General features: G+C 38.1%; 2 protein-coding genes across 2 annotated transcripts; both read right to left on the bottom strand.

Moving 5' to 3' along the window:
- Positions 1-859: 859 nt before the first annotated feature.
- Positions 860-20,130, bottom strand: LOC116178753 (putative leucine-rich repeat-containing protein DDB_G0290503). The gene is made up of 27 exons (XM_031498338.1): positions 19,971-20,130; positions 19,828-19,920; positions 17,700-18,030; positions 17,086-17,647; positions 12,753-12,881; positions 12,581-12,706; positions 12,374-12,526; positions 12,249-12,326; positions 12,100-12,174; positions 11,991-12,053; positions 11,762-11,869; positions 11,588-11,707; positions 11,464-11,538; positions 11,215-11,376; positions 11,058-11,165; positions 10,948-11,010; positions 10,726-10,893; positions 10,590-10,646; positions 10,413-10,538; positions 7,795-7,926; positions 7,593-7,736; positions 7,433-7,546; positions 7,260-7,385; positions 6,529-6,897; positions 6,155-6,476; positions 5,893-6,109; positions 860-1,121 (listed from the first exon to the last, which is right to left on the bottom strand). Exons 2-27 carry the CDS (start codon positions 19,905-19,907, stop codon positions 915-917), a joined length of 4,215 nt encoding a protein of 1,404 aa, XP_031354198.1. The 5' UTR covers positions 19,908-19,920; positions 19,971-20,130; the 3' UTR covers positions 860-914.
- Positions 18,050-19,645, bottom strand: LOC116178754 (tubulin alpha-1 chain-like). The gene is made up of 2 exons (XM_031498339.1): positions 19,505-19,645; positions 18,050-19,454 (listed from the first exon to the last, which is right to left on the bottom strand). Exons 1-2 carry the CDS (start codon positions 19,505-19,507, stop codon positions 18,105-18,107), a joined length of 1,353 nt encoding a protein of 450 aa, XP_031354199.1. The 5' UTR covers positions 19,508-19,645; the 3' UTR covers positions 18,050-18,104.
- Positions 20,131-26,982: the final 6,852 nt, after the last annotated feature.

Raw genomic sequence — 26,982 nt, 5'->3', positions numbered from 1 at the left:
GTTACAGCAAATTGATACAAATTTTCACCGGTAGGTGTGTTAGTGGTCACCTAAATGAATGCAAATTGTTGGAATTGTTTCTCTTTGTGGCAATGTATAGGTGAAAGCTTCTCACTTTTTTTCCTATTGTTTTCGATGCGAGCTTTGACCTCTACAGTGCCGCGCCAGTATAAAGCTGTTGTTTAAGTGTTGTTACTTTCAAATATGTATAAGAGCCTTTGTACACCACTATTTGTAAAAATGTAGTAAATGAAATTGTTACGAAAATATAGGCAAAAATACGGCTTAAATGTAAATACGATAATCTTATTTCGGAGATACACCCGCGAGTAAGTGGAAAATGGTGGAGCTTGTTATTAATTTTGAAATGTCCAATTGTTAGCGTTATTTTGTGATATATTTTAAGCGCCTATCCGTCCTACTTTAAAATGAAAAACATCCTTATCGGTGCGCTTGCGCTAATATAAACGTAGCTGTATTTTTGCCCCTCTTTTTTATTGCCCGTCATTATGAAAGACAATGTTGGTTTTGATAGTTTCACTGCCATTCAATTCATGAAAACTATGTAAATATATGTTCTTCGATTAGTTTTTCTACGTTACTCACGGATATCCAATGGAAAGACGTTATTATATAACTGTGATTTATTCGTCGTAAACTACGGCATAAAGGTACAATGTTTCCCTTTCTTTTTATAAAATGTATCGGTGAGTAAGCGTTCAAAACTGATATCATGTACGTACTGAGTAGGTACCATATTGAGGGTATGGGGATTTTAAATCTGTAGGGTTGACTGCTTTGCAGTCCGTCTCGCATCTATATTGTACCTAGGAGCATATTTGCATAAATAAATTCGATATTATATTGGATGGTATTTTAATATACGATAATACAAAAAATTAACAGTTAAAAAATTACGTTCGGTTAACCGGGTACGGACCCGCTCCGGTCGGCGGTTTTATTCGATTTTGAACCGTTTGGCAGCCGCGTTTCATTTCCTCGAGCGTGTTTCCCAGCCCTTTCTTGATCAGATTGAACTCTTGCGTTATTAGCGATATTCGCCCGAATAGATTGTTCAGATTGTTGCCCATCTCGATGACGTGGGCGGTGTTTTTACCAATCTGAAAGTATAAATTAATGAATTGTATGCAACTGGTGATAATTTAATCAATATATATTGCTATTTTGGCGACATGGGGGAACTATAGCGAAATCACAGGAGTAGATATGGGATCACTTGTGCCAGATACACATGACGCACCAGTGAGGTTTTAGCGCACGTGTTCGAGACTTTGCGCATGTGCGTTAAAACCTCACTGTCTGGCGCGTCATGTGACTGGCACAAATGACACTATATCTACTCAAGGTCAAGTTTTTGGTTTTCACAAACTAAGGAATAAGGAAAAAATCTTACAGGTTTAAAATGTACGGGGTTATTCAGTGTATTTAGATCGCGCGTTTATTATAGGAGAAGCGTGGGGTTTATCATAAATCGCCAGAAAATCTAGAGTAAAAAAAAACAAGTGATTATCGCAAAGTTAGTAAGAAATGCAAATTTGGTAAATTTTTAATGAAATATAATCTTGACAGCAGAATAAATAATTCATTATTAATGGTGGTCAAATCCTTTGTTTTGTCATGGCAACTATGATTTGGTAAAACCGAGGGTAAAACAGTTTGATGATATAAACGCAAATATTTCAAAAACAGCTAAAGAAAATGTCACCATATACATTTTTGAAGCCGGAAAAGATTATTCAATTTTTGAAAAATATACAGGGTGGTGATTTGCGTAACGCATCATAGGGATTTCAATGTAAAATTATAACATGCGATTATTGGCTCCCCAAATTATTTTAGAGCAAAAATGTATTAAGGTTTTTTTGTAGAAAAAAATATTTTACGTCAATCAACCGCATTAGTTTTCAATTTTTTGCATAATAAAGACGGAAAATTGGAAAAATAAAACCCGCATCTTTTTCAATAATCTGCGATGCCATGGAATTTTCTGAAACAAAAAGATATCCAGTTATCAATTAGCAGCAGTTCGAAATCGATTTTATGATCGACTTGGTTACTGTCTTGCAGTTAACGGTGATTTATTCGAACATTTATTGTAAATTGTTATATTAGGAAACCGTTTTTAGTAATTTGGTCTTTTTTTATGTTGAATTCGCTGTTCTAAATAGATTACTTTTTGATAGAATTTGATTTGTTTTATAGCAAACATTCCATGGCATGGCGTAGTCTTTGTATTATAAAATTCCATGGCATCACAGAATATTGAAAAAGGTGGGGGCTTTATTTTTCCAATTTTCCGTCTTTATTATGCAAAAAATTGAAAACTAATGCGGTTGATTGACGTAAAATATTTTTTTCTACAAAAAAACCTTAATACATTTTTGCTCTAAAATAATTTGGGGAGCCAATAATCGCATGTTATAATTTTACATTGAAATCCCTATGATGCGTTACGCAAGTTACCACCCTGTATACGGCGTTCCATTCACATTATTCATTTGTTTTTTTCTTTACATTTTTGAGCGATTTTTGATAAACCCCATAATCTTTGTGTTTAAATTTTTTTCTCTCTTATATTAAAGGAGCTGTCTAAATATACGAATTAACCCCATACCTGTATATATTAAGCAGTTGTACAAAACTGATTTTTTTCTTAAACATACTTTTCATTAGTTGTTTACTTCACACTATGTACAGGGTGGTCAGATTTGGTCGTTAGCATTGTATATTTTTTAGATACAATGGTACACGGCAACTCTTAAAGTATAAGTGATGGAAAAAAATTAACCTCGCAGCCTCGATGTATTTTTTTGAGAGAAACTTAGTTGTTAAAAACCAAACTGGCCTACAGTCTTTTGTTTTTTGGGGGGGGGGGGGGGGGGGGGGGGGGGGAAGTTGCATTTTTCTATTTTTAAATAAAAGTCTATAGCTTCTAACTGTGTTTATCACAACAGTTTCTTTGTAGTGATTGTTGCATTACCTGTCGTTTTCAAAATAGATATACGAGGTCAGGTTAAACAGTTTGCGGACCTAATTTCATTTTTTTAATGGAACACCCCGCATATTTTAATCTGAAAAGATAGCTATTAAGTTAAAGGTTTTTATCTAACAATCAAAAAATGCAGCGTTTGCCCATAGCTCAAAAACAAAAGACTGTACATCAGTTAAGCAAGTTTAACGAGTTACCCCATATTAACGAACCATTTGGGCCACCCTGTACAGTGCCAGCATGCACATATTTTCTGGATATTTTTTAACTTTGTTGTCAATAAAAATAATATTTTTATGAAACGAAAAACATAAATATAAATCTTTCGCCCACACTGCAATATTTTCGTGGACATGTAATACAACTTTAATGGTCTGTAAGGTTTAAAAATATGTTTTTATTTTTAACCAACAGACTATACAATTTTTACTCTACTGATAATCTTGTTTGTCCACACCTCCTTTCTTCAAACTGTTTTTTTACGGGACAGTACTAACGTTATTTAGTACTTATTGTAGCACCAGTAGTACCACAAACAGGGAAAAAAATATTTAATACGAAACGACTACAATAAAATATACACGGTGTCCATTTTTCGAGTGCCACTGTGGGGATCTCGCTTATCTTAAGAGATAGAAACTCGGTTAAATTAGGGCAAAGTTGCGAATTTTCGTGCTGAATAATAATTTAAAAAGACATTTATAATATCTTCAATAGTTTTGAAAATATGGCAAAAAATCGAAAATTTCTGATTTTCATTTTTAACTTTTTCATGGTAAACTAATTGTACTAGACATTTCTAATTAACACATTATTCAGACACTTTTTAATGGAGATTTCGAATATGGCATTCCGTTTTTAATAACTTTCAAGATAACGGAGAAACACATGGGAACTTTAGTTTTTTTTATGGGCACCGTTTTGGATTTTAACATTTTGAGATTAGGTCTTTTTTTCTCTTTACAACGATATATCACACATGGTGGTTCAGTATCACATTTTTTCTAAAAATACAATTTTCATTTTTTGGGAAGAGTGCTATGCAAAAAGAAAACGTTCTTTTGTTGTGAACAAAATGTTGACCTATTTCAAGCAGTGTCATTTACGTTTGTGGTAGTTTTATTGCTAAAATATTATTTATTCTTATGTATTTTGTTCTATTTTGAATTATAATTTTCTTGCAAAACGAAGGTTCAATTTTGTTCATATGAAAATCGAATTTTCTCAACACATCTAGTTCCCTGATGCCAACGCTGCAACCGGACATATGCATCAAACTGTCAAACTTTTGTTCACAATAAAAGAACGTTTTGTTTTTCCAAAGCACTCTTCCCAAAAAATTAAAAATTGTATTTTAGGAAAAATGTGATACTGAACCACCATGTGTGATATATCGTCGTAAAGAGAAAAAAAGACGTAATCTTAAAATCTCAAAATTAAAAATGGCGCCCATAAGAAAAACTAAAGTTGCCACGTGTTTCTCTGTCATCTTAAAAGTTATTTAAACCGAGATGTCACATTCGAAATCTCCATTGAAAAGCGTTCGAATAATCATGAAAAAATTAAAAACGAAAATCAGAAAGTTTCGTTTTTTTGTGATATTTTCAGAACTATTGATGATATTTTAAATTTCTTTTCAGATGGTTATTCAGCAAGGAAATTCGCAACTTTGCTCCCATTTAACCAACTTTCTATCTTTTAAGGTAAGCGAGATCCCCATAGTGGCACTCGAAAAATGGACACAGTGTATATGGGACAATACCAGACATGTACGCAATGTTTTTTGATAATTGGTATTAATCCATTGTTTTGGATTATTTTTTATAAATGATAATCTTTTTATTAAAATTCCTTTTATTTGATCCTCGATTATCGATGATGTGATTAATCGATTACTGTCGTAATACGGACATTTTCTCTTGTATGACATATGAATGACAACCAAATTCTGTACAGTTCATTTATTTCTCGGCAAACCTTGAGAATTTAGCTTTAAATTCTCCTACAGGTACGAATTAAACAGTGATCGAAACATGTGAGAGTTTTTTTAATATGATCGTGGAAATAGGTACGGCATGGGAAAAACATCGATAAGGACATCGAGCAAGTAGTGAAAACTGTGCACTCATCAGAAAGGATCCAGAAAAGTCACCAGTACGTTCGCAAGAGGAACTACACGAAAATTTCGATAGGATCCGTATGGACTATGCAGGACCTTTCCAGGGTTATAATTTTCTCGTCGGTAGTGGACGCAAAATCGAAATCGGGCGAAATTAAACCTACATCTAAATCTACCATAAACATTTAGAATTAGTTGAAACAATATTTTTATATTTGAATGTTATCTATAAGAAATAATTATTTATTCATTACTTTGTTTGTATATGATATGTACGAGTACATTCAATTCAATTTTTCCATAGTGTTGGAAGATTCTGTAATGTATTTAAATTTGTTATTTATCAAGTAGTCATTAGTAACAAGACAATAGAAATCTGTCAAAATTTGTTTAATAGAGAATTGAATAAAAATGTATTTTTTTATTTTTCTATCGTCACAAACATAAAAAATGAAAAAAAGGTTTTCGCCTTAAGGCGAATTAGCGCATTATTTTCCATGAATTTATGTGTACAAAGGAAAATAAGTTGTGACTTAAATATTCTTATAAATAAGAAACTTAGTATTGCGCGGTTTGCGCATGCGCACACATGATGTTTAAAATATGCGTCTTTTCTAGGTTAAAATTTTAAAAAATATACATAAAGTTGACATTGCGCAATGCACGCATGCGCACATCTGATCAATATGCGATATGCTTGTCTTTACTAGAAGCATATGGTTAAAATTTCAAAAATGTCTATAAATAAGAATAAGACTCTTACATTCGCTTTCATGCCATCCATAGCGGTCGTGGTTCCATTTACGAACCGATCGGCCCGACTGTCCAAGCTACCGATCAGATCATTTGTCGCGGTCATTTGCTGATGCATCATTCCGATCTGCTTCCAAACCTGATCGACCTCCTGGGCCATTCCCGCCGTCAGATTTACCAAAATTCCCTCGTCGCGGTCCAGGAGCGACGTCTCCAAGTTGTTGAACCTACAAAAACGTCCATTAACGTCCCGAAAGTATTCGAATGTTTACCTCGCGTTCAGCTCCTTCGTTTGCGCCTTAATCAAGTTCGAAACCTCGGTCGACACCTGGTGGACGCCGTACTCGACGCGCCGCTTCGTGTCGACGACGCCGTCGCCGGTTTGCCGCACGGCCTCCTCCAACTTTTGCAAGTTCTCGATTTCGTCGACGAGCTTTCCGAAACTGAGCGCGATGTTCGCGTTCAAATTTTCGCTCAGCTCCTCGACCGTTTTTATTGACTCCAGAAGCTTGGCGGTGTCCGATTTGGAACGCAACTCCTCCAAACTGCTTCGAATTGCTTTGATTTCGCCGAGCGTCGACGAACTGTTGCACTCTGAAAGGTGGAATAATTAGTAAGGCTTTGGGGCGAACTTGCGTATAGAGACCTTGAGTTTTATTCAGCAGCTGAGTTAGATTATCATAGTGCGCGTCTGCAGTTTTCAACGTCTTGGCGTTTTCGCCCAGTTTCTCGTTGATCTCTTTCTGGAGTTCGAGTGTGCTGATCGTGTGGTTTTCTAAAAGTTTCCGACATCCCTCCCGGTCGTCTTCCAATTTCGAGTTGAACTTTTGTAAAAGCTCATTGCTGCTGCTTATGTTTTTCTTGATCGCTTCCGCTGCGTCGCCATGTTTTCGGGTGTTCTCGTGAATTTTTGCAAGATGTGTTTGCATGGTGTCTAATACGTCGTTCGCCGATAGTGTTTTGTTCTCGATGTGCCTTTCTAATTTTTGGACTTGCTCAGTGTGCACTTCCAAAGCTGTAAGCGGCATGGTAGAGATTTTGCTTACACTAATCCAAGCAGTCTCGTGCTGTTCAGATGCGTATCGTCGTAATTGTTAGCTTATAGTTAGTACAAGCGACAGTTTCATGCGTCTGTTACAATGGTGATGGGTTAAAATAAACAATTCATGAGTTATATGGCCTCGTATAGTCTCTACAACGCCTCAGAGGTGGATTTATACAGTAGACTACAGCCTAGGCCGGCTAAAAAATAGGTACTACTCAGCCTATGCGTAATCCACCCCTGCTGCGCCCCCTACCCCCACTCAACTATTATAGAAATTGAGTGCGAGTAATGTTCGCGTGAAGATGGTAACCCACTGATGATCATCTACTGACCTTTAATAATAATGGCAGTTTGATTCTCTATTTCTGATCTATACACCGAAAGGTCCGCTTGACTAGTAACATTTTCAAGTTTAGCTTTAAGCTCATCCACGCACTCGTTATGTTTTTCTTCGATCGCTGTAAAGGGGCGCCACTAAATTTAGGAATTCAGCCGATGTACGAACCTTTCAATTTGGTCTTGATGTCGGTGATCTCCGCCACGCTTCGGTTAATATCTCCGCTAATATTTTGCATACCGGTGGCCAATTTTTCGGTTTTGAGACCTTGAGTTTTTATGGCTGAAATTTTGGCGTGATTTTAAGCTAAATCGGTGAAGTGTCGAACCTTGGTAAATGATCGAGGATTGTTCGGCGGCCTCCATTTTTATCCGTAGGGGCAGTTCGTTCGTCTTGTCGATGCTCTCGTTGAATTTTCGTTCTACAGTATCCGAAATTCTATTGAAGCCACTTTGGACATACGCCTCCAACTCTGTTAAATGGTATTTCACCCGGAGATCTAGTTTCACTATAAGCCGAGGTGAGCTCACCTTTAATCAGAGTATCGCCCCCATCCCTTTGGATTTTTTGCCATTTGAGGTTAGCCTCTTCGAGATCATTATGGATATCGGTTTTGACAGAATCGAGGCCGTTCGTGAAGTCTCGGGAGTGCGATTTTAACGCTAAATGTGGGCGTGGTAACGCAAAGTGTCGTAGGAGACAGATTTGTCTTAGTGTGCTTAATTTGAAGTGGTTTTACAACGCACACTGAGTCAAATCGGAATCCGTATTTAAGGCTATGATAATTCATTTCAAAGTCCTCGTAAACTACTAGTCGAAAAAATCCACAATTCGTCTCGGAATCCATCCTTATAAATAACTTATAAATTAAGATGGACTGCTGATCAAACAGTTGCATAGAGGTAGAAATGGCCCTAGCATGGGCGCGGCCATGATGTGCACGTTTTAGTAATTTTCTAGGGGAATTTTCCTACTGCTCAAGTTTTGAGACTATTGCAGCCTTGGCAAATGACATGTGTCACAGTAATTTATTTAGATAACGTGAGGTTAATGCTTGTTTATTAGTTGATTTGAATTTCGCGCCAAGTGTGTGCACATCATGGCTGCCCCCATGTAGGTGCCATTTGTCAATTCAGCATTAGCAGTCCATCTTAATTTATAAGTTCGTGCAAAAACACGTTTGCGACTTGAAAAGGTATTACCATAGCCATTGATCTGTGCCATAGCTATACAGGCTGTTTCACGCAAACCGTTACCTAAAAGTATTCAGGCTTTGATTAATAATTTAAATCTGAAAATTGGCATACTAGTCAGGGAGACATTTCTGAAAAGTGCATGTGTAACGGCGTTTTGTGCTACAAACTGGCAACAGGCGGTTCTAGACTAATTGGCTCCCGCTGAAACCGATGAGCCCTGTTGCCAGACCCGATTTTGGCATTTAAGCCCTTAAATCCAAGATGGCGGGCGAAATTACCGTATTTCGGTTATTTCAAGCCCACAAGGCACGCTACTGAACGTTTTGGGTAGTTTAAGGGTAGAATATCATGTAGTACACACGTCGACATCGTTTAGGTACACTTTCGTATTCATATTAGGGGCCTAAATGCCAAAAATCCGTTTAAAAACGTCATTTTTTTTCTGGCCGGTTGTCGGCTCCAATATGTATTCATACGGTAAAGTTAACATTTAAGTAGGTAAGTGGGGATCTCCAGCAGCGCCATCTGGAGGTCCCCACGCATACTTAAATGTTAACTTGACCATATGAATGCATATTGGACGCCGACAACCGGTCAGAAAGAAAAAAATGATGAATTTTTGCATTTTTGACGTTTTTAAGCGGAGTTTAGGCATTTATGCCCTTAATATGAATACGAAAGTGTGCCCAAACGGTGTCGTCGTGTGTACTAGATGTTATTCTACCCTTAAACTACCCAAAACGTGCAGTGGCTGCCTTGTGGGCTCGAAATAACCGAAAAAACGGCAATTTTGGCCGCCATCTTGGATTTAAGAGCTTAAATGTCAAAATTGGGTCTGGCAACAGGGCGCATCGTTTTCAGCGGCCAGCGGGGGCAAATTAGTCTAGAACCGCCTGTTGCCAGTTTGTAGCACAAAACGCCGTTAGACATTTTAGAGAGCCTTTTTCAGAAATGTCTCCCTGACTATACCAACATGTCTTTATGATCTATCGAAAGAAAATATTATGATCGTTTCACTTCCGGTTCTACCGGATATCGATAGCAACTTTCTTATTTTAAATAGAACACTCTGTATTTGGTTGCATTTTCGAAACCTACATGAAAATCTACGTCGTTTGATACCACATTTCCCTATACCCAGTATCAAAGGTTTTCAAGTTATTCAAAATTTTTGACGTTTTGACTGCTAACCTTTTGAGACCAGTATTTAGGACTCGTTGATTTGTATTTTAAAAATCGATAATACTGACATGATGCTGCGTAACATTGATTTAAATTTTGATCGCCCTTCTACAGGGTGTTTCAAAACTAATGGCCAACTTAAACCTTAAAAAGTTGATTTAATGAAAGTTTATTTTTTTGCATTTTCAAATGTCGAAAAAATTCTACATCAATGATTACATTCCCTATACCTCTCTGTTATGGTTTTCGTTTTATTTCAGATAAAATTGTGACCGTTTATATCCATAATTTTTTTAGGAGGCCTTGAAATAATTGCGTTTGAAAGTTCAGGTCTACTTTTTAAGGTTTTAAGTTTATAAAGTTGGCCATCAGTTTTAAAACACCCTGTAGAAGAGCGACAAAATTTAAATAATTGTCACGCAGCATCAAGTCAGTACTGTCGATTTTGGAATATTTTTTTAAATGCAAGTTAACGGAGTCATAGGTACCGGGATCAAAAGGCTAGCAGTCAAACGTCAAAAATTTTGAAAAATCTTGAATAACTTGAAAACCTTTAATGCTGGGTATAGGGAAATGTGGTATCAAACGACGTAGATTTTCATGTGGGTTTCGAAAATGCAATCAAATACAGGGTGTTCTATTTAAAATAAGAAAGTTGCTATCGACATCCGGTAGAACCGGAAGTGAAACGATGCAGATTTAATTTATCAATGAAAGTCTGAATACTTTTAGGTAACGGTTTGCGTGAAACATCCTGTATACTATTGTACCTTCCATTATTGTAGTATTGAGCGCTTTCATTTCCAGTTCCTCTAAGATTTCATTAAGCTTGCCTTCCTGATCCTTTGCACGTTTCCTCGCATCATCTACTGACTTCTTTATGAACTCCGGAAAGGCTAGAGGAATATTGGTACGTTTTGGTTTAGGGCGTTAGCGGAATTACTCACTAGTCAAGTTCCTCACGGTGCCCTCGATTGCCGCCACGGTACTCTGACTGGCGCACTCTTCAAGAATAAAATAACTTTACCCCACCCACCACTTCTAGCATACATTTATGTGAAGTGCAAAAATATGCGAACCAACCTTGCATTATCGCCTCGTGCCACTGAGTGTTGTCGACCTTCTGGCCCAACACGAATGCGTCCATCCTGTTCGTGAACTGCTCCAGTTGGGAGCTAGTGATGCGCTCCAAGCGATCGTTGATGTTCGTGGCGGCCGTCGTGGCAATGAACAACATTTGCTTTTCAATTGCTGAAAACGCTTTTGGTAGTTTTATATTTACGGGGGGGGGGTTTTTGTACTAACTTTGAACGAGCTCGTTTTGCTTCGGTTGCCGTTTGAGCAACTCCACCACGGTTGTGTTCAGTTCTAAAAGTAGGGTCTTAACCCAATAGCGCTCTTATACGATTACAAACCTTTCAAAGCGTTAGTTTGGTTTTGGGTGAGTTCTTTCTCATTCAGGAGAGCTTGATCGCAACGTGACCTGCTGTCCATCGTTGCACCATCAATGTGATGCTTAATCGCTGTAAGTGTAGCTGTTTTCCTCCACAATTTGAGTCATAAATTACGTACCTTCTAACAACATTTGGGTTTGCTTGTCATTCTCAACCTTGTGCTTCCATGGCAGTGCGTCCATTTTGTCATTGTAGTCTACTAGCTCACTTTCCTGTCGTTGTAAAATAGTCTTACTTTCGATCAAGGCTTCCTTAACTTCGCCGCTGTGGGTTTTCAAATCTACCAGAAAATATATGCACTTTGCTTTGTGACTCAAAAACGTAAGAGGGTAAAAATTGAAAGAAAACGCTTGGGGTCTTAACAAACCTCGTATAATATCATCCACCTTCGCGATCAGACTTTTCTCACTGGCTCCCACTGCCTCTTTGATCGTCATTGACACTAAAAATTTGTTCCAGAAATTGCATTGCATCAAAAAACCGTATAAGACCTTCAGTAGCATGTTCGATCAACGTTTCAATCGCATCCCAGCGAAAATTGGAGTTGGATGTCATCAATTGGAGATTTTCAAGCGCCGAAGATCTGGTCTCGTTCAATTGCACCAAAAGCGCTGCGAATTCGTATCGTCATTGGCTATTTCGATATCGCTCCGTACAATACAGACCTTCAGCGCTCGCTCGGTTTTGCGAACGAGTCCGATCGACACTATCGGCCAACTTCGAAAGGCTCTCGCTAGTAATCAAATTGTCCCTCTGTAAAATGTTCGTAAGATCTGCAATGTTTAATGTGATGATTGCATGCATACAGTCATCGGTCATAAAATTGACTGTGCGGTGTAATCTTGTTAACATTAACGATTAACACAAACTCCCCCAAGTTCGCTAAAAACAAACCTTTTTTTAACAACTCAGTTTGGTTGCCGCACGCTTGCAGTTGATCCCTTTGCACTTGTAAAGCTGGAATGTAGACGGCTAAAAATCGCGTAACGAAACCTTCACTAACCTTCCAGTATTAAATTTCGCTCCGTCCTGCTTTCGATCGAGATGTTAGTGGCGCCCTCCATTTCGCGACTCAGAACTGAAAAAGAGAAAGGTAACTAAAAGCCAATTTCCACCGAGAGCACATCCAGTGGAAGTTTGCCTTTAGCAGACCTTTAACGATTTCGTCTCCTTGCTGCCGTTGATTTTGCAAAACCGCTTCGAACTTCTTCGCCAATTCGTGATTGAGTACTACAACACCATCAAGTTTGTTACAATTTCGGCTTCTGCTCATTCACCTTTCAGAATTTCGTCTGTGTGTTGCTTCTGCTGCTTGGGGATCTCGTCAATGTGTTTACTGCATTCGGTTAAACGTTCCTTCTGCAATTCTAACAGTTTCCTTATGTTTCCTTCGGCCGCGTCTATTTTTTTGGGTAGCTCGAGGTTGAGAGCTAAAAGTGATTAGGTCTAAGTCACGGTGGGTGGGGGGGGGGAGATCGACGGACCTTTTCCTATCTCCTGTTTAATCTTAGGAGTTTCCTCGCCCATTTTTCTCAATTGATCATTGATCTTCGTCTCCATTTTCTTCAAGGCATTCTGTACAAGTTCCGATTGGTTTAGGAGGAGGTTGTCTGTGTTACAAAGATGAGAATTTTGAAATATTGAGTGTTAACAAACCGTTGTTCGTTAATTTGGGTAGTAGATCCAGTTTGTCGATGATTTTTACATGTTGTTCTGGTAATTTGGTATTCAAATCGTTTAGTTCTTTTTTAAGTTGCTTTAGGCCTGCGTCATGCGTTTGAAATGCTGCAAAATTGTTATTTATCTACGCAAGAAAATTACGTGCGCTAACTAGCTCAAGACAACATCACGTGCGAGTGTTAAAAATATCACACACAATCTCAGGTAGCACCGATATTCTACGAATATTGTTAAAACCGCTCCTAAATGAATCCCCCAGGAATATCCTAAAGTGAATATTCAAGGAATAATTATATTGGATATTCCATGATTATTTCCTGAAGAGTATTCCAGGAATATTTTTAGCGGAGGTTCGTAATGTATTGACAAGAGTGGATAAAGACATTTAGCGTGGTACTCCTACTTTCTTAATTTTGTCACTGGTTAAACTACAATAAATATTTTAATGTATAAATATCATCAGTATTTCATTGAGAATATTCCAAGTATAATCATAGTTAATTGGTTAGCGTGATCACGTTTTATAAATTTTGAGAATATATTTGCAGATATATTCAGAATAATCATATTATATATTTATCAGAATATTCCTAGAATGTTCTGTGGGCGGACATAAGACATACTATGAATATATTTACGGTATATTCCAAGAGAATGTTGAGATATTCCTAGAGGAATATTCTCAGAATATTTTTAGAATAAATTGTGCTATCTGAGATATGCAGATTGGTTTCGCGCAGGAAGGTGATGACAGATCAATTGAGACAATGAAGGTTACCATTTCCGCTACCAAAGTGCACTTGAGCTAATTAGTAATAAAATTATGCGTTAGAAGGTAGCTTTGAATTCGCATTTCACCCGAATACTACTTTTTACCATTTGTAGTAGTTGGTAGTAGATGTGTCTCGTCCAAAAGTTCCACTTGCCCTTTATGAGTAGTACCCTCTTCCGACACTGTCGAGATATTCGTTTCGACCTCGCCGGCGTCTACGAGAAGAACTGGGGTTGGTAAAAATTGGTCCCTTCGTTAAGACCTTGGAAGGATAAATCCACTCCCTCACCCCTGATTTTGATAAGGGGTATGGCAGAAGGGAGATAATTAGGCAGAAAACAGTTCCTTTCGTTGAGACCTTTTATTAGAATACCATGAACGTTAAACCAACCCCGCCCCCCCTCTTCACCCTTTCATCTCAAAAATGGGCCACGAAAAAAGTTTAATTTGTATAAACTAAGACCCTTCTTTAGCCTGCCATGAACTCGTGAATGGTAGAACGTGTGCCCCCCCTCTCATTTTCAAAATTTTACTTGGAACCTCTAGAGGTGCGCGCATCCAAAATCTGAGGCAAATTGGTCGTAGTGGTTTTACTTTCAGACCTTAATACAACGAAATTTGAAGGTACGCCTTCAAGGTATCTATCTATCGCACAAAAATCTAGAAGTCTATGACAAATGTCCTTAAAAGTAGCTCAAAACCACAGAAATTGGTCCGGACGGACAAAATACAAACAATACCATATTTATTTCATTTAAAAAAAAGCGTTTTCGCCTTAGGGCGTAACGCATTTTCCATGAATTTGATCGGTACTTCCCGAAAGCTCATATAACGGACTATTTATGTGTGCAAAGGAAAATAAATTATAGCATAAATATTCTTATAAATAAGAAACACACTTGATGTTTAAAATATGCGATATGCTTGTCTTTACTAGAAGCGAATGTGCTTAAAATTTCAAAGAAATATCTCCATAAATAATAAAGTTGACATTGAATCGTAGTTTGCGCATGCGTACATCTGATTTTCACAATATGCGATATGTTTTGAATTTGGGGGGGCGTCATATAAATAAACGAACCATGAAAAAATTAGGGCGAATGTGCTAAACCGAGCAGGTGGATAACGAAACTCGTCTTTTTCTTCGGAAATGAGCGCCCAATTTCTTCGATTTATTATTATTCGAACGCTTTTTTATACGAAATATAAAAAATTACTCTTCAATAAAAAGGAACTAGAAAATGCCAGCGACTACGCTGCTTCTTAATTTATCAAGCGAATGCTACATCGAACGTGGGTGGTATGTACAGGGTGGCCAAATAAGAATGCGAGGTACTGTATCTGGGAACCTGTCCATCGTAGAGGCTTGCGGTAAAAAAATTTATTACTAAAACGGCCACGAGAAAAACCTGGAAAATATTTTTAAGTTTCTGCAATGCCCGCTAGGGGGCGTAACTGCAATCTGGAATTTAAAAAAGTGATTTTTCTGTGAATTCCGCTATATTAACCTAACAAAAAAATGTCCGGTCTTTGAAGACGACGATAATCTGAACCTTTTTTGTTTGACAATTTTTCCTGTATCTCTAAAAGTGAAGTGGTGGGGGGTATTCAAAGGTTTCCGTAAAGAACACCCTGTATCTTCGAAACGACTGAGCCGATTTTAACAAACTCGGGTTAATTGAAAAGGGTTATTCTTCGGCTACATATATTATAATATTTGAAGTTTTGTTAGTTTCACATATCGCCGCTTGAGGGCTTTTTTCGACATTCCGACAGAAATGGTAAATTTTCTCAAAAAAATTAAATGCGTTGGTTTGATTTTTTTTTCATGAAAAAGTAGCTAAATGATGCCTGAACAAGCTCGCGAAAACCGCATCTCGATATCTTGTTCCTAACCTAAAATTTAGGCCAAAGAAAAATGTATACCCTCAAAATTTTAATTTTTTTAAGCTAATTTTTCCGGAATTCTTTTTATTATATAATTTGTGGTCCTAAGGTGGATCGATTTAAAAAAGGAAGCTTTTTATGCCGTCGTAAATGCTCGAAATGCTGGCCATCACGATATAAAAAAAGATAATATATCTCAAGATATCGAGATGCTGTTTTCGCGAATTTATTTAGGCATCATTTAGCGACTTTTTCATGAAAAAAAAATCAAACCAATGCATTTAATTTTTTTGAGAAAATTAACCATTTCTGTCGGAATGTTCAAAAAAGCCCTCAAGCGGTGATATGTGAAACTAACAAAACTTCAAATAGCATAATATTTATAGCTGAAGAATAACCCATTTCAATTAACCCGAGTTTGTTAAAATCGGCTCAGCCGTTTCGAAGATACAGGGTGTTCTCTACGGAAACCTTTGAATACCCTCCACCACTTCATTTTTAGAGATACAGGAAAATTTGTCAAACAAAAATTGTTCAGATTATCGTCAACTTCAAAGAACGGACATTTTTTTGTTAAGTTAATATAGCGGAATTCACAGAAACATCACTTTTTTTAGATTCCAGATTGCAGTTTCGCCCCCTAGCGGTCATTTCAAAAACTTAAAATATTTTCCAGGTTTTGCTCGTGGCCGTTTTACTAATAAATTTTTTTACCGCAAGCCTCTACGATGGATAGATTCTCAGATACAGTACCTCGCATTTTTAGTTGGCCACCCTGTACAACGTGAAGTATACCGTACAGGCTTAACTTATAAATACACAGCGCTATTAATTAAAAAGTAGACATACGGATGTATATGGATTGTTTTTCCTATGTCTACTTTTAAATGACAAAATCGTTTCTGAAGGGCGCCTAATTTTATGCAACTAAAATAACTTCTTAAAACAAATAAAGATCTGGCTGTCACATTTGTTGCTTTGGGATGTGCGATGTATTCAACTGAAGAAGTTGATATTTTCAACTGATATAGTGCCGATAACAGTTTAAGGAGCGTAAAAGATTTATTTTCCGTTAAGTCAAAACAACAATATTCAAACCAGCCAGATGTTTATTTGTTTTAAAAAGTTATGTTAGATGCATAAAATTAGGCGCCATTCAAAAGAGATTTTTAAAGTCACTAAATATAGAAAGTACCGCAATCCATTGGGCTCGTGTGTTAGAGAGAGAACGCATGATTTTTGCCCAAAAATGGCGGAAATTACCAGATTAGAGTAACTTTAATGTTAGGGATTGTTCCACCTGTTTGGAGATATCTGTGTATATTCTTATAAAACATGACAGTACTATGAAGTTAGGTTATAAAAAATTACAGCTATTCAGATTTTATTTGTCAATTTTTTTAAGTTGGCAGCAAATTTGCCCAAAAATGGTGGATGATTGAGGTACTTTTTATATCTAGTGACTTTAGAGATTCTGTCTTTTAAAAGTAGACATAGGGAAAAACAACACACGTAAATCCCTAAGGCTACTTCTTAATAAATATCACTGTATATGAACGGACAGATGTACAGTGTCCACGTAAATATTAGGCAACTCGGTTGCGAATTCAAAACTAACCCCACGCAAAAAAAAACATGCAAAACTCCTACCCTTCAGCAGTTCCTTCGTTTGCGCTTCAGTCTCATTTTTGTACGTCCCCGGTATAGCGTCAATTTTCTCTTTGTACGTGCCCAACTGGCTACCGTAGCTCTTGTAATTCTGCTTGCTGTCGTTCATGAGCTCCTTGAGGTTGTCCTTTACGTCCTTCTGGCCGCTCTCCAGGTTGTCATGAATCGTGACGATTTTATGCTGAAGCTCCCTAATTGTGGCGTTCGCGCCGCTGATTTCCGCCTGCATTTTTTTTATGTGCAGCTCTTGGTTTTGTAACGCCTTGAGGATGACGTCCGTCTGAGTGTCGGTCTCCTGTTTGCATCTCGTGGGTAGAACGTCAATGTGCTTGTTGTACTCGTCCAGCTTGGTATCATACTGTTCCATGAACTTGTGGGTCCCGCTGAAGTTGTTTTTGTTCTCCTCTCGTATCTGGGACAGTTGCCCTTCGATGTTTTTAACCGTGCTCGAGGTGTGGTCGATTTTTGTCGCGATTTCTTTTTGGAGCTTTTCGAGTTCTGCATTATGGGGCGCGTCCTGAGGTTTTTCTTCGGTGCTCGAAAACTGAAGCGCAATTAAGGCGTTACAGGATACGCAAAGAGTTTAGGTTACCTACCGAAGACGTTATGTCATTCTTTAACGTTTCGAACAGCTGCGGTAGACTTCGATGGATCTGCTCCACCATGTCAAAAACTTTCTGGACTTGAATCCGCTCTCTTTCATCTTTCTGCAGGAGAATGGTCTCGACGGTGGCCAACCTCTGATCGAGTCTACCTATCGTTCCTCTCACCGAATCTAATTGTTTTTGACGTTTGTCAATATTTGACAGGACTCTTTTGAACTGATCTCCCAGAGTTTTTTCTCGAAATTCGTGTCGTTCTAGCTTATCTTCCGTGGAACGGATTACGTTGACCATTGATAGGATGGCATCTCGAATGTCTTCATTGCTAGAGTAATCAAAATAAATCAAAAATGTGACTTTACGTATATTTCTGTAAAATAATGTAAAAGTACACAATTATCAAAATTCTTCTCCCCCCTCGCCTTCGCCCTCGCCCGAATCCATCCCGACTTCTTCGTAGTCCTTCTCTAATGCGGCGGTATCTTCTCGCGCTTCCGAAAATTCACCCTCCTCCATTCCTTCGCCCACGTACCAGTGGACGAAGGCACGCTTGGCGTACATCAAGTCGAACTTGTGGTCGAGCCGTGCCCACGCTTCCGCGATGGCGGTGGTGTTCGATAACATGCAAATTGCACGTTGGACCTTGGCCAAGTCGCCTCCTGGTACAACAGTGGGTGGTTGATAGTTAATGCCCACTTTAAACCCAGTCGGGCACCAGTCGACAAACTGAATGGTACGTTTAGTCTTGATTGTGCCAATGGCCGAATTTACGTCTTTGGGCACGACATCGCCTCTGTACAAGACAACGCACGCCATGTATTTACCGTGCCGTGGATCGCACTTGACCATCTGATTCGCAGGTTCGAAGCACGCGTTTGTCAGCTCCGGTACGGATAGCTGTTCGTGATAGGCCTTCTCCGCCGATATCACCGGAGCGTAGGTCACCAAGGGAAAGTGAATTCGAGGGTAGGGAACGAGGTTTGTTTGAAATTCCGCCATGTCGACGTTGAGGGCGCCATCGAATCTCAACGACGCGGTGATTGAACTGATGATTTGGGCCAGTAAGCGGTTAAGGTTGGTGTAGGTGGGCCTTTCGATGTCCAAGTTTCTGCGGCACACGTCGTAGATTGCCTCGTTATCCACCATGAAGGCGCAATCTGAATGTTCCAGGGTGGTGTGAGTGGTCAAGATTGCGTTGTACGGCTCGACGACTGCGGTCGAAATTTGGGGCGCAGGATAGATGGCGACTTCCAATTTTGATTTTTTCCCGTAGTCCACGGAGAGCCTTTCCATGAGCAGGGAAGTGAATCCCGAGCCGGTGCCGCCTCCGTACGAGTGAAAAACTAGGAATCCCTGCATTCCGGTGCATTGATCCGCTAGCTTTCGCAGCCGGTCGAGGACCAAGTCTACGATTTCCTTGCCGACGGTGTAGTGCCCTCGGGCGTAGTTATTGGCCGCGTCTTCCTTGCCGGATATTAGCTGTTCGGGGTGGAATAACTGGCGGTAGGTCCCGGTGCGCACTTCATCTACGACCGTCGGCTCCAAATCGATCATCACCGCTCTTGGTACGTGTTTTCCGGCTCCGGTCTCACTAAAAAAGGTGTTAAAGCTGTCGTCTCCTCCACCGACCGTTTTGTCAGACGGCATTTGCCCATCGGGCTGAATGCCGTGCTCCAGGCAGAACAATTCCCAACATGCATTTCCAATTTGGACACCGCCCTGACCTATGTGTACATTAATTACCTCACGCTGCAAATCAACAAATAAACCTCCACCACCCCTAAATATTTATAACTTACCATTGTAAATATAATAAAAAAATATAATATATAAACGCAAAAAACGCGACGATAAAAAAAACCGTGTATAACTGTTACAAAATTTTATAACATTTACATCCGTTACCAGGTTACCCTCAATTGTTTCCCATAAACGCTAGATTTTCCTAGTTTATTTCGCATTCTCGGTCTTGATTCAGAATTTAATTCCGGAAACGTCCCATCCTTGGGGGTAAACGAACTTGAGTATTTTTAAACCCGCTGCTATTTTCGAACTTTTCGAAAATATGCAGGATGCAAGAGATGCGCGTCGTTATTATTACAAATTTAAAAACCATACTTACGTCACGGACCGGGGCGCTCCATCGGCCTGAAAGACGCACACAAGCAGTACGAAGAAAATACCACCCCGCACGCACATCATCCGAATTATAGCACTAGAAAAAATTTTGCCTTATTCCGTCGTTTATTATCACTCGATATTTACGTTAGATAAGTATCGATAGTGGTTGACTCTATGAACTTTAAGTTCAATGATTTTTTTATATTTGTATTTGTTCCAGCAATTAATAGAACGAAGCGGGTTTTACTCTCGTATAATGCGGGTTGCTTTAATTATCATCTCTTAATTGATTAATGTCTTCGTTACCACAACACACACAGTCACAAATGTACTAATTAACTCTTCTGCGCTTCCGCGTTAATAATGGATTATTAGAATTTTAAAATGCGACCGCAAAAGACCGCCTCTGTACCTCTGCCATCTACCGTTTTATCGCCGAGATGGCGGGTGAGGGGCTTAGTCACGAGATTCAGTGATAATACTTCAACGAATGTAAAATTTACTTCATTCTGATGGAACTCGTGTAATTATTTCGCTTTTTGCAGGAAATGACTATAACTTGACGTTAGGTATTGCTGGCCTCTATTGCAAGCAATGCCTGCAATCTATGAGAATAAAGCAGAGGACAAAACAATTACGTAGCGTGACTTTTGGCATAATAGGGTAAGGGAAAGATGGTACCTACTTGGCCATCTGTATTCTCGCGTCTTCACATATAATAGTAATATAGGTACTGATATTTATTAAGAAGTAGATGGAGGGGTTTACATGTATTGTTTTTCCCTACGTCTACTTTTAAATGACAAAATCTCTTCTGAAGGGCGCCTAAAGTAGGCAACTGTCTATGGTCAAATATTGCAAGGGATAACATTACAACAAAACAATGAAACATATTGTGGCAAAATATTAGTAGTGGCCCTTTTTGTATTGGCGGCAGAGAGTAGCTTGCCGAAAAGGGACAGATCCTCTCAGGTCGGCATAGGAGTAACCTGTTAAATTTTGTCACCTAGTTTAAGTCAACATTTCTATCTCGTCTTAAAGTTGTACACTAATTTAGGTGTTTTATTAAGGCCATCGTGATTGTAATTCAGGTCAGAAGCGGAATAGAGCCTATCGCACTCTCGGGAGTTCAGTGAAGTGAATTTTGAAGGAATTGCGGAGGCCATAAGTGTTCTAGGGAGTACTGCTGAGTCGAGGGAGAATAAGCAGGATACCAATGTCTGGAAGGAATTCTGGGTTTCGGTGAGGAAGAGGGTTTGGAGTTGCGAACCGAGGTAAATTCTGACGAGAGAGCGCGACGCTCTCGCAGGGAATGTAGGAACGGCAGGAGTCAGGGTGGGACAAGCTTAGGAGGTGTCTAAGAGAAGAAGCGTGATGCCCGATTTAACTTGTGGGTTGAGTGTGTACCAGGATATGAATAATTGGCTGACGGATGTGAAAAACATGGCGGGAAGGCAGTTATGGAGAAACTTTATATTTCATCCCACAATTAGAGGACTGTATAAAACAGAAACAAGATGGAGAGGTTTACGCACAATGTAGGTACGTGCAACCAATTGTACATGAATGCAAAAAACTAGCATTCAGTTCCTGGGCATCACCAAATTTGAATTGTCTAGGGAAAACTTTTAAGCCAATATTGCTGAGCAACTCTGTATATATACTGGAGCGCTAACGTCTCTGCGATCTCGTCGTTTCTACCTTTCGGTTCATTTACTTTTAAATCTTTAATTTGTATTACCCGGTACATTATTACGTACATACATGCCAATATATCTATGAAGCAATTGGTACACGTGCGCCATCTCTTTGATAATCGCTACACTTTTCCAAATAATTTTCTTGTAATAGTTGAACAAGTTTCAATGAGATGTCGCCACGTGCGTACCTATTTTCTAAAGAACATTTCTAGATAATCAGAGTCTGAGAAGGGTTGATTGCATTAAAGATCTTGGTGTGTACTTTCAATTAATAGCCACGGCGTCCGCGTCCCACTCAATTTTCCTTAAATGGCAGTTGAAAATGTGCCATCTCTTGTACGATCTGCAAAGCAATTGTACTTCAATTATCCAGTATTTGGAAGTGTCTTGTGTAAGCAATTGGTACACGTGCGCCATCTCTTTGATAATCGTTACACTTTTCCAATTAATTTTCTTGTAATAGTTGAACAAGTTCCAATGAGATGTCGCCACGTGCGTACCTTTCAATTTATTCAATTAATAGCCACGGCGTCCGCGTAAGCAATTGGTTTTGATCTAGTAGCCCAATCTTGGAACTGTTCAAAAATCCGGCCCGTTATTTTTCTGTTCGGTATGCCTAAAACATATATACAAAATTTCAACAAAATCCGTCGAGCCGTTTTCTCAGAAAATTGCCAACAAACGTACGTACGTACATACGTACTAGGAAAAAAATTTTATTCTTTAAAAGTTGCTTAAAATGGTCTAAAACCTCGACATTTGATGAAATTTTGAAATGTTCAAAAAACGGCTATCGCAATAGCTACCTAGGTATGGAGTAGGTACACCTGTGATCTTCCTCCCTGCGATGTGTTCAATTGGTTTAACAAATTTCAATCCTACCTATCATGAAATAATTTAAATGAATGGGTAAAAACTTCAGTAAAGCTGCGTGTAAAATGAAAGCAGATCAAAGGGTCCCAAGTAATAGTTTTCCCTAATTTTTAGTTTTCGGTTATGTTATATAAAGTATTCAAAATAAGCGCCTTCCAATAAAGTGGCGACATCTCACAGAAAGATGTTCAGCTATCACATGAAAATGATTTTGGAAAGTCTAACGTTTATCAAAGAGATGGCGCATATACCAAATGCATAAACAAAGGACAATTCCAGATACTGGAGTATTGAAGTACAATTGCTCTACAGATCCTACAAGAGATTGCACATTTTCAACTGCCCTTTATGGAAAATTGAGTGGGACGTGGGCGCCGTGGCTATTAATTGAATAAATTGAAAGGTACGCACGTGGCGACATCTCATTGGAACTTGTTCAACTATTACAAGAAAATTATTTGGAAAAGTGTAGCGATTATCAAAGAGATGGCGCACGTGTACCAATTGCTTTAACAAAAGACATTTCCAAATACTAGATAATTGAAGTACAATTATTGCTCTACAGATCCTACTAGAGAATGCACATTTTCAACTGCCCTGCCCTGTACTGTAACTTTTGTGCCTGTAGAATCCATAATTTCAAACAGTTCCAAGATTAGGCTACTAGATCAAAAGTTACAGCCCTTTGAATTTTCTTACGAAATTGCTCTCTATAACTTTTTTTTGAGAAATCTAATCGAAAAAGTACGAATCGTTTTGAATTCTACGCACCAAAATTAATAAGAAAAAGTGTTTTCCCAAGAAATTTTGGTGCAGTCGATTTTTGGTAAAAAAGGAAAGTTATACACTGCCTTTTTTTGGCCTGAAAAAAAATTGTCTCAGATCGACCAGGAAAAAACATTTTCTTATAGAATGTGGCCTGTAGAATCCATAATTTCAAACAGTTCCAAGATTGGGCTACAAGATCAAAAGTTACAGCCCTTTGAATTTCATTACGAAATTGCTCTCTATAACTTTTTTTTGAGAAGTCTAATCGAAAAACTACGAATCGTTTTGAATTCTACGCACCAAAATTAATAAGAAAAAGTGTTTTCCCGAGAAATTTTGGTGCAGTCGATTTTTGGTAAAAAAGGAAGGTTATACACTGCCTTTTTTTTGGCCTGAAAAAAAATTGTCTCAGATCGACCAGGAAAAACATTTTCTTATAGAATGTGGCCTGTAGAATCCATAATTTCAATCAGTTCGAAGATTGGGCTACTAGATCAAAAGTTACAGCCCTTTGAATTTTCTTACGAAATTGGTTTCTAGTCTATAACTTTTTTTTGAGAAGTCTAAATCTATGGTATGTACATGCTACCAGTGACTTTATAGAGACAGTGGCGACAATAGAGTGTCTAATTTTTGATTGGTTATTGAGATCGGCCGCCATTTTGCGTCAAATATCCGGTAATAGATATGCTCACGCGCATTCCCGCGCTTCTATAAACGTCACTGGTTGACAAATTTGAAGTACAGGTGCCATGATATTCCTAAAAAAAAATAGTATCATGACAGATGACAGTCTGACATTAGCGACTTCTGCAGTGAAATGCCAGTGGCAGACGATGAAAAATTTGTGTAATTTTGACTGCTCTCTAATATGAAATTGCGGTGTACGCCATACATGCCTACGTGTATTGTGTGTTGCCACCTTTTTGACTCAAAATGGCGGCCGATCTCCTATTGTCGCCACCGTCTCTATAAAGTCACTGTAGTACATGCCATAGATATATAAATACATAGATACAGCCATACCCCAACATAGTTCAAAAGGACGTACCATCTATTACCATCACTTTCGGCACATTAATTACGTATAGCGCTATCCTTTATAGAGGTACCCTGAGCATGGAAGACAAGATTCGCATTATTTATTATAACTGTCAATCAAATTGTTAGCACAAATCACCCAGAAAATTATCAGATTTGAGACAACATAAATAAACCGCCTTTTTATTTATTTAAATCGCATAGAAGCAAGAAATGTTACATTTAAAATGGAAGCTGACAACTGGAAGAAAGTGTGTGAACATGTGGAAAGTGATTAATTTAAAAGAGAAGTTATATTGGTTGATGTTTCTGAACTTTATAATAAGTGTTAATAATGACAGTGGTGATTCGGATTTGTCAATTTCATCTGATGATGATTCGGATTGTGAACTTTTACAAACGTAATGAATGTTCACTAAATGAGTATTATCACCAATTGGATATCATTGTTAAGATGTTGTATTTATTTTAAATAAATGTACATGTGTAGCTTACATACTACAATTAACACTATAATTTCAAAAAGAAACCCCACCGATTGGACATATGCCGAAAGGTATGCAAGACGCGTAGCGACCAAAATTTGATATTGCACGCACACGCAGTCTAAAAACTCGTTTTCCTAAGAATATTGCACGGATCCTTCTTTGTGATCATGATACAAACGCACTGCATCAACATCATATAGGCCAAAATGATAATTGGAAACGAATTCACTTCCTGTCGCAACTTAATCTCCGTTACCATTACGCCTAAAATCATGCAATTAAAATTAAAATGTTGAACATAAACTTTACTTACTTACGGTTTTTTTGATATTCTGCAAGCCAGCAATGAATTCACTGCAGCACATCATGCCAAACAAGGTAAACATAGTCCCAATAAATTTGAATGGCGTAGCTCTATGTAATAAAACTATTTCAGGAATAACAATTATGGACGCGTCTATAATTATTATGGCAAGCACTAATGTTATTCGTATTCAATTGATAACGATATTTACACAATATTTAGTGAAAAAACCGCCCATCATGTTTAGGGCGAATATTTTTAGTTAGATTTGATTTCGCGCGATCGTGAAATCTGTCAACTGTCACATGACTTATGGGACGCGCTAAGTTTGTTATAAGCGTCCGATTCGCGTACGACATAGTGGTTAATGCAATAAAAAGAGATAGAACATGTTTCTTCTTGGTTAGAAAGTAATGGAGAGATGTACAAATTTCTTTGATATGTTTTTTAAAAACCGAAGTACGTTTGTTAAGGATGGCTGTATCTAGGTATTTATATATCTATGGTACATGCCATAGATATATAAATACCTAGATACAGCCATCCTTAACAAACGTACCTCGGTTTTTAAAAAACATATCAAAGAAATTTGTACATCTCTCCATTACTTTCTAACCAAGAAGAAACATGTTCTTTCTCTTTTTATTGCATTAACCACTATGTCGTACGCGAATCGGACGCTTAAAACAAACTTAGCGCGTCCCATAAGTCATGTGACAGTTGACACATTTCACGATAGCGCGAAATCCAATCTAACTAAAAATATTCGCCCTAAACATGATGGGCGGTTTTTTCACTAAATATGTAATTATTGGGTTATCAATTGAATACGAATAACATTAGTGCTTGCCATAATGATAGACGCGTCCATAATTGTTATTCCTGAAATAGTTTTATTACATCGAACTACGCCATTCAAATTTGGGATAATGTTTACCCTGTTTGGCATGATGTGCTGCATTGAATCATTGTTTATTCAATGATATAGTGTTTTTATTCAATGATTGAATTCATTGCTGGCTTGCAGAATATCAAAAAAACCGTAAGTAAGTAAAGTGTATGTTCAACATTTTAATTTTAATTGCATGGTTTTAGGCGTAATGGTAAAGGAAATTGTTGCGACAGGAAGTGAATTCGTTTCCAATTATTATTTTGGCCTATATGATGTTGATGCAGTGCGTTTGTATCATGATCACAAAGAAGGATCCGTCCAATATTCTTAGGAAAACGAGTTTTTAGACTGTGTGTGCGTGCAATATCAAATTTTGGTCGCTACGCGTCTTGCCTACCTTTCGGCATATGTCCATTCGGTGGGGTTTCTTTTTGAAATTATAGTGCTAATTGTAGTAAGTAAGCTACTCGTGTACATTTATTTAAAATAAATACAACACCTTAACAATGATATCCAATTGGTGATAATACTCATTTAGTGAACATTCATTACGTTTGTAAAAGCTCACAATCCGAATCATCGTCACATGAAATTTATCATCACTGTCATTATTAACACTTAGGTATTATAAAGTTCAGCAACATCAACCAAATATAACTTCTCTTTTAAATTAATCACTTTCCACATGTTCACACACTTTCTTCCAGTTGTCAGCTGTAATTTTTTCAAATTCTTCATTTGCCAGCTTTATAAGTAACATCTTCCATTTTAAATGTAACATTTCTTGCTGCTATGCGATTTAAATAAATAAAAAGGCGGTTTATTTATGTTGTAAAGTTTCAAATCTGATAATTTTCTGTGTGATTTGTGCTAACAATTTGATTGACAGTTATAATAAATAATGCGAATCTTGTCTTCCATGCTCAGGGTACCTCTATAAAGGATAGCGCTATACGTAATTAATGTGCCGAAAGTGATGGTAATAGATGGTACGTCCTTTTGAACTATGTTGGGGTATGGCTGTATCTATGTATTTATATATCTATGGTACATGCTGACATACCGCGCCATCTATTATCACGCAAGCAAA

This window comes from Photinus pyralis, unplaced genomic scaffold (assembly GCF_008802855.1).
Source record: "Photinus pyralis isolate 1611_PpyrPB1 unplaced genomic scaffold, Ppyr1.3 Ppyr1.4_LG8, whole genome shotgun sequence".
Classification (NCBI taxonomy): domain Eukaryota; kingdom Metazoa; phylum Arthropoda; class Insecta; order Coleoptera; family Lampyridae; genus Photinus; species Photinus pyralis.
This window is presented reverse-complemented; position numbering and strand designations above follow the sequence as displayed.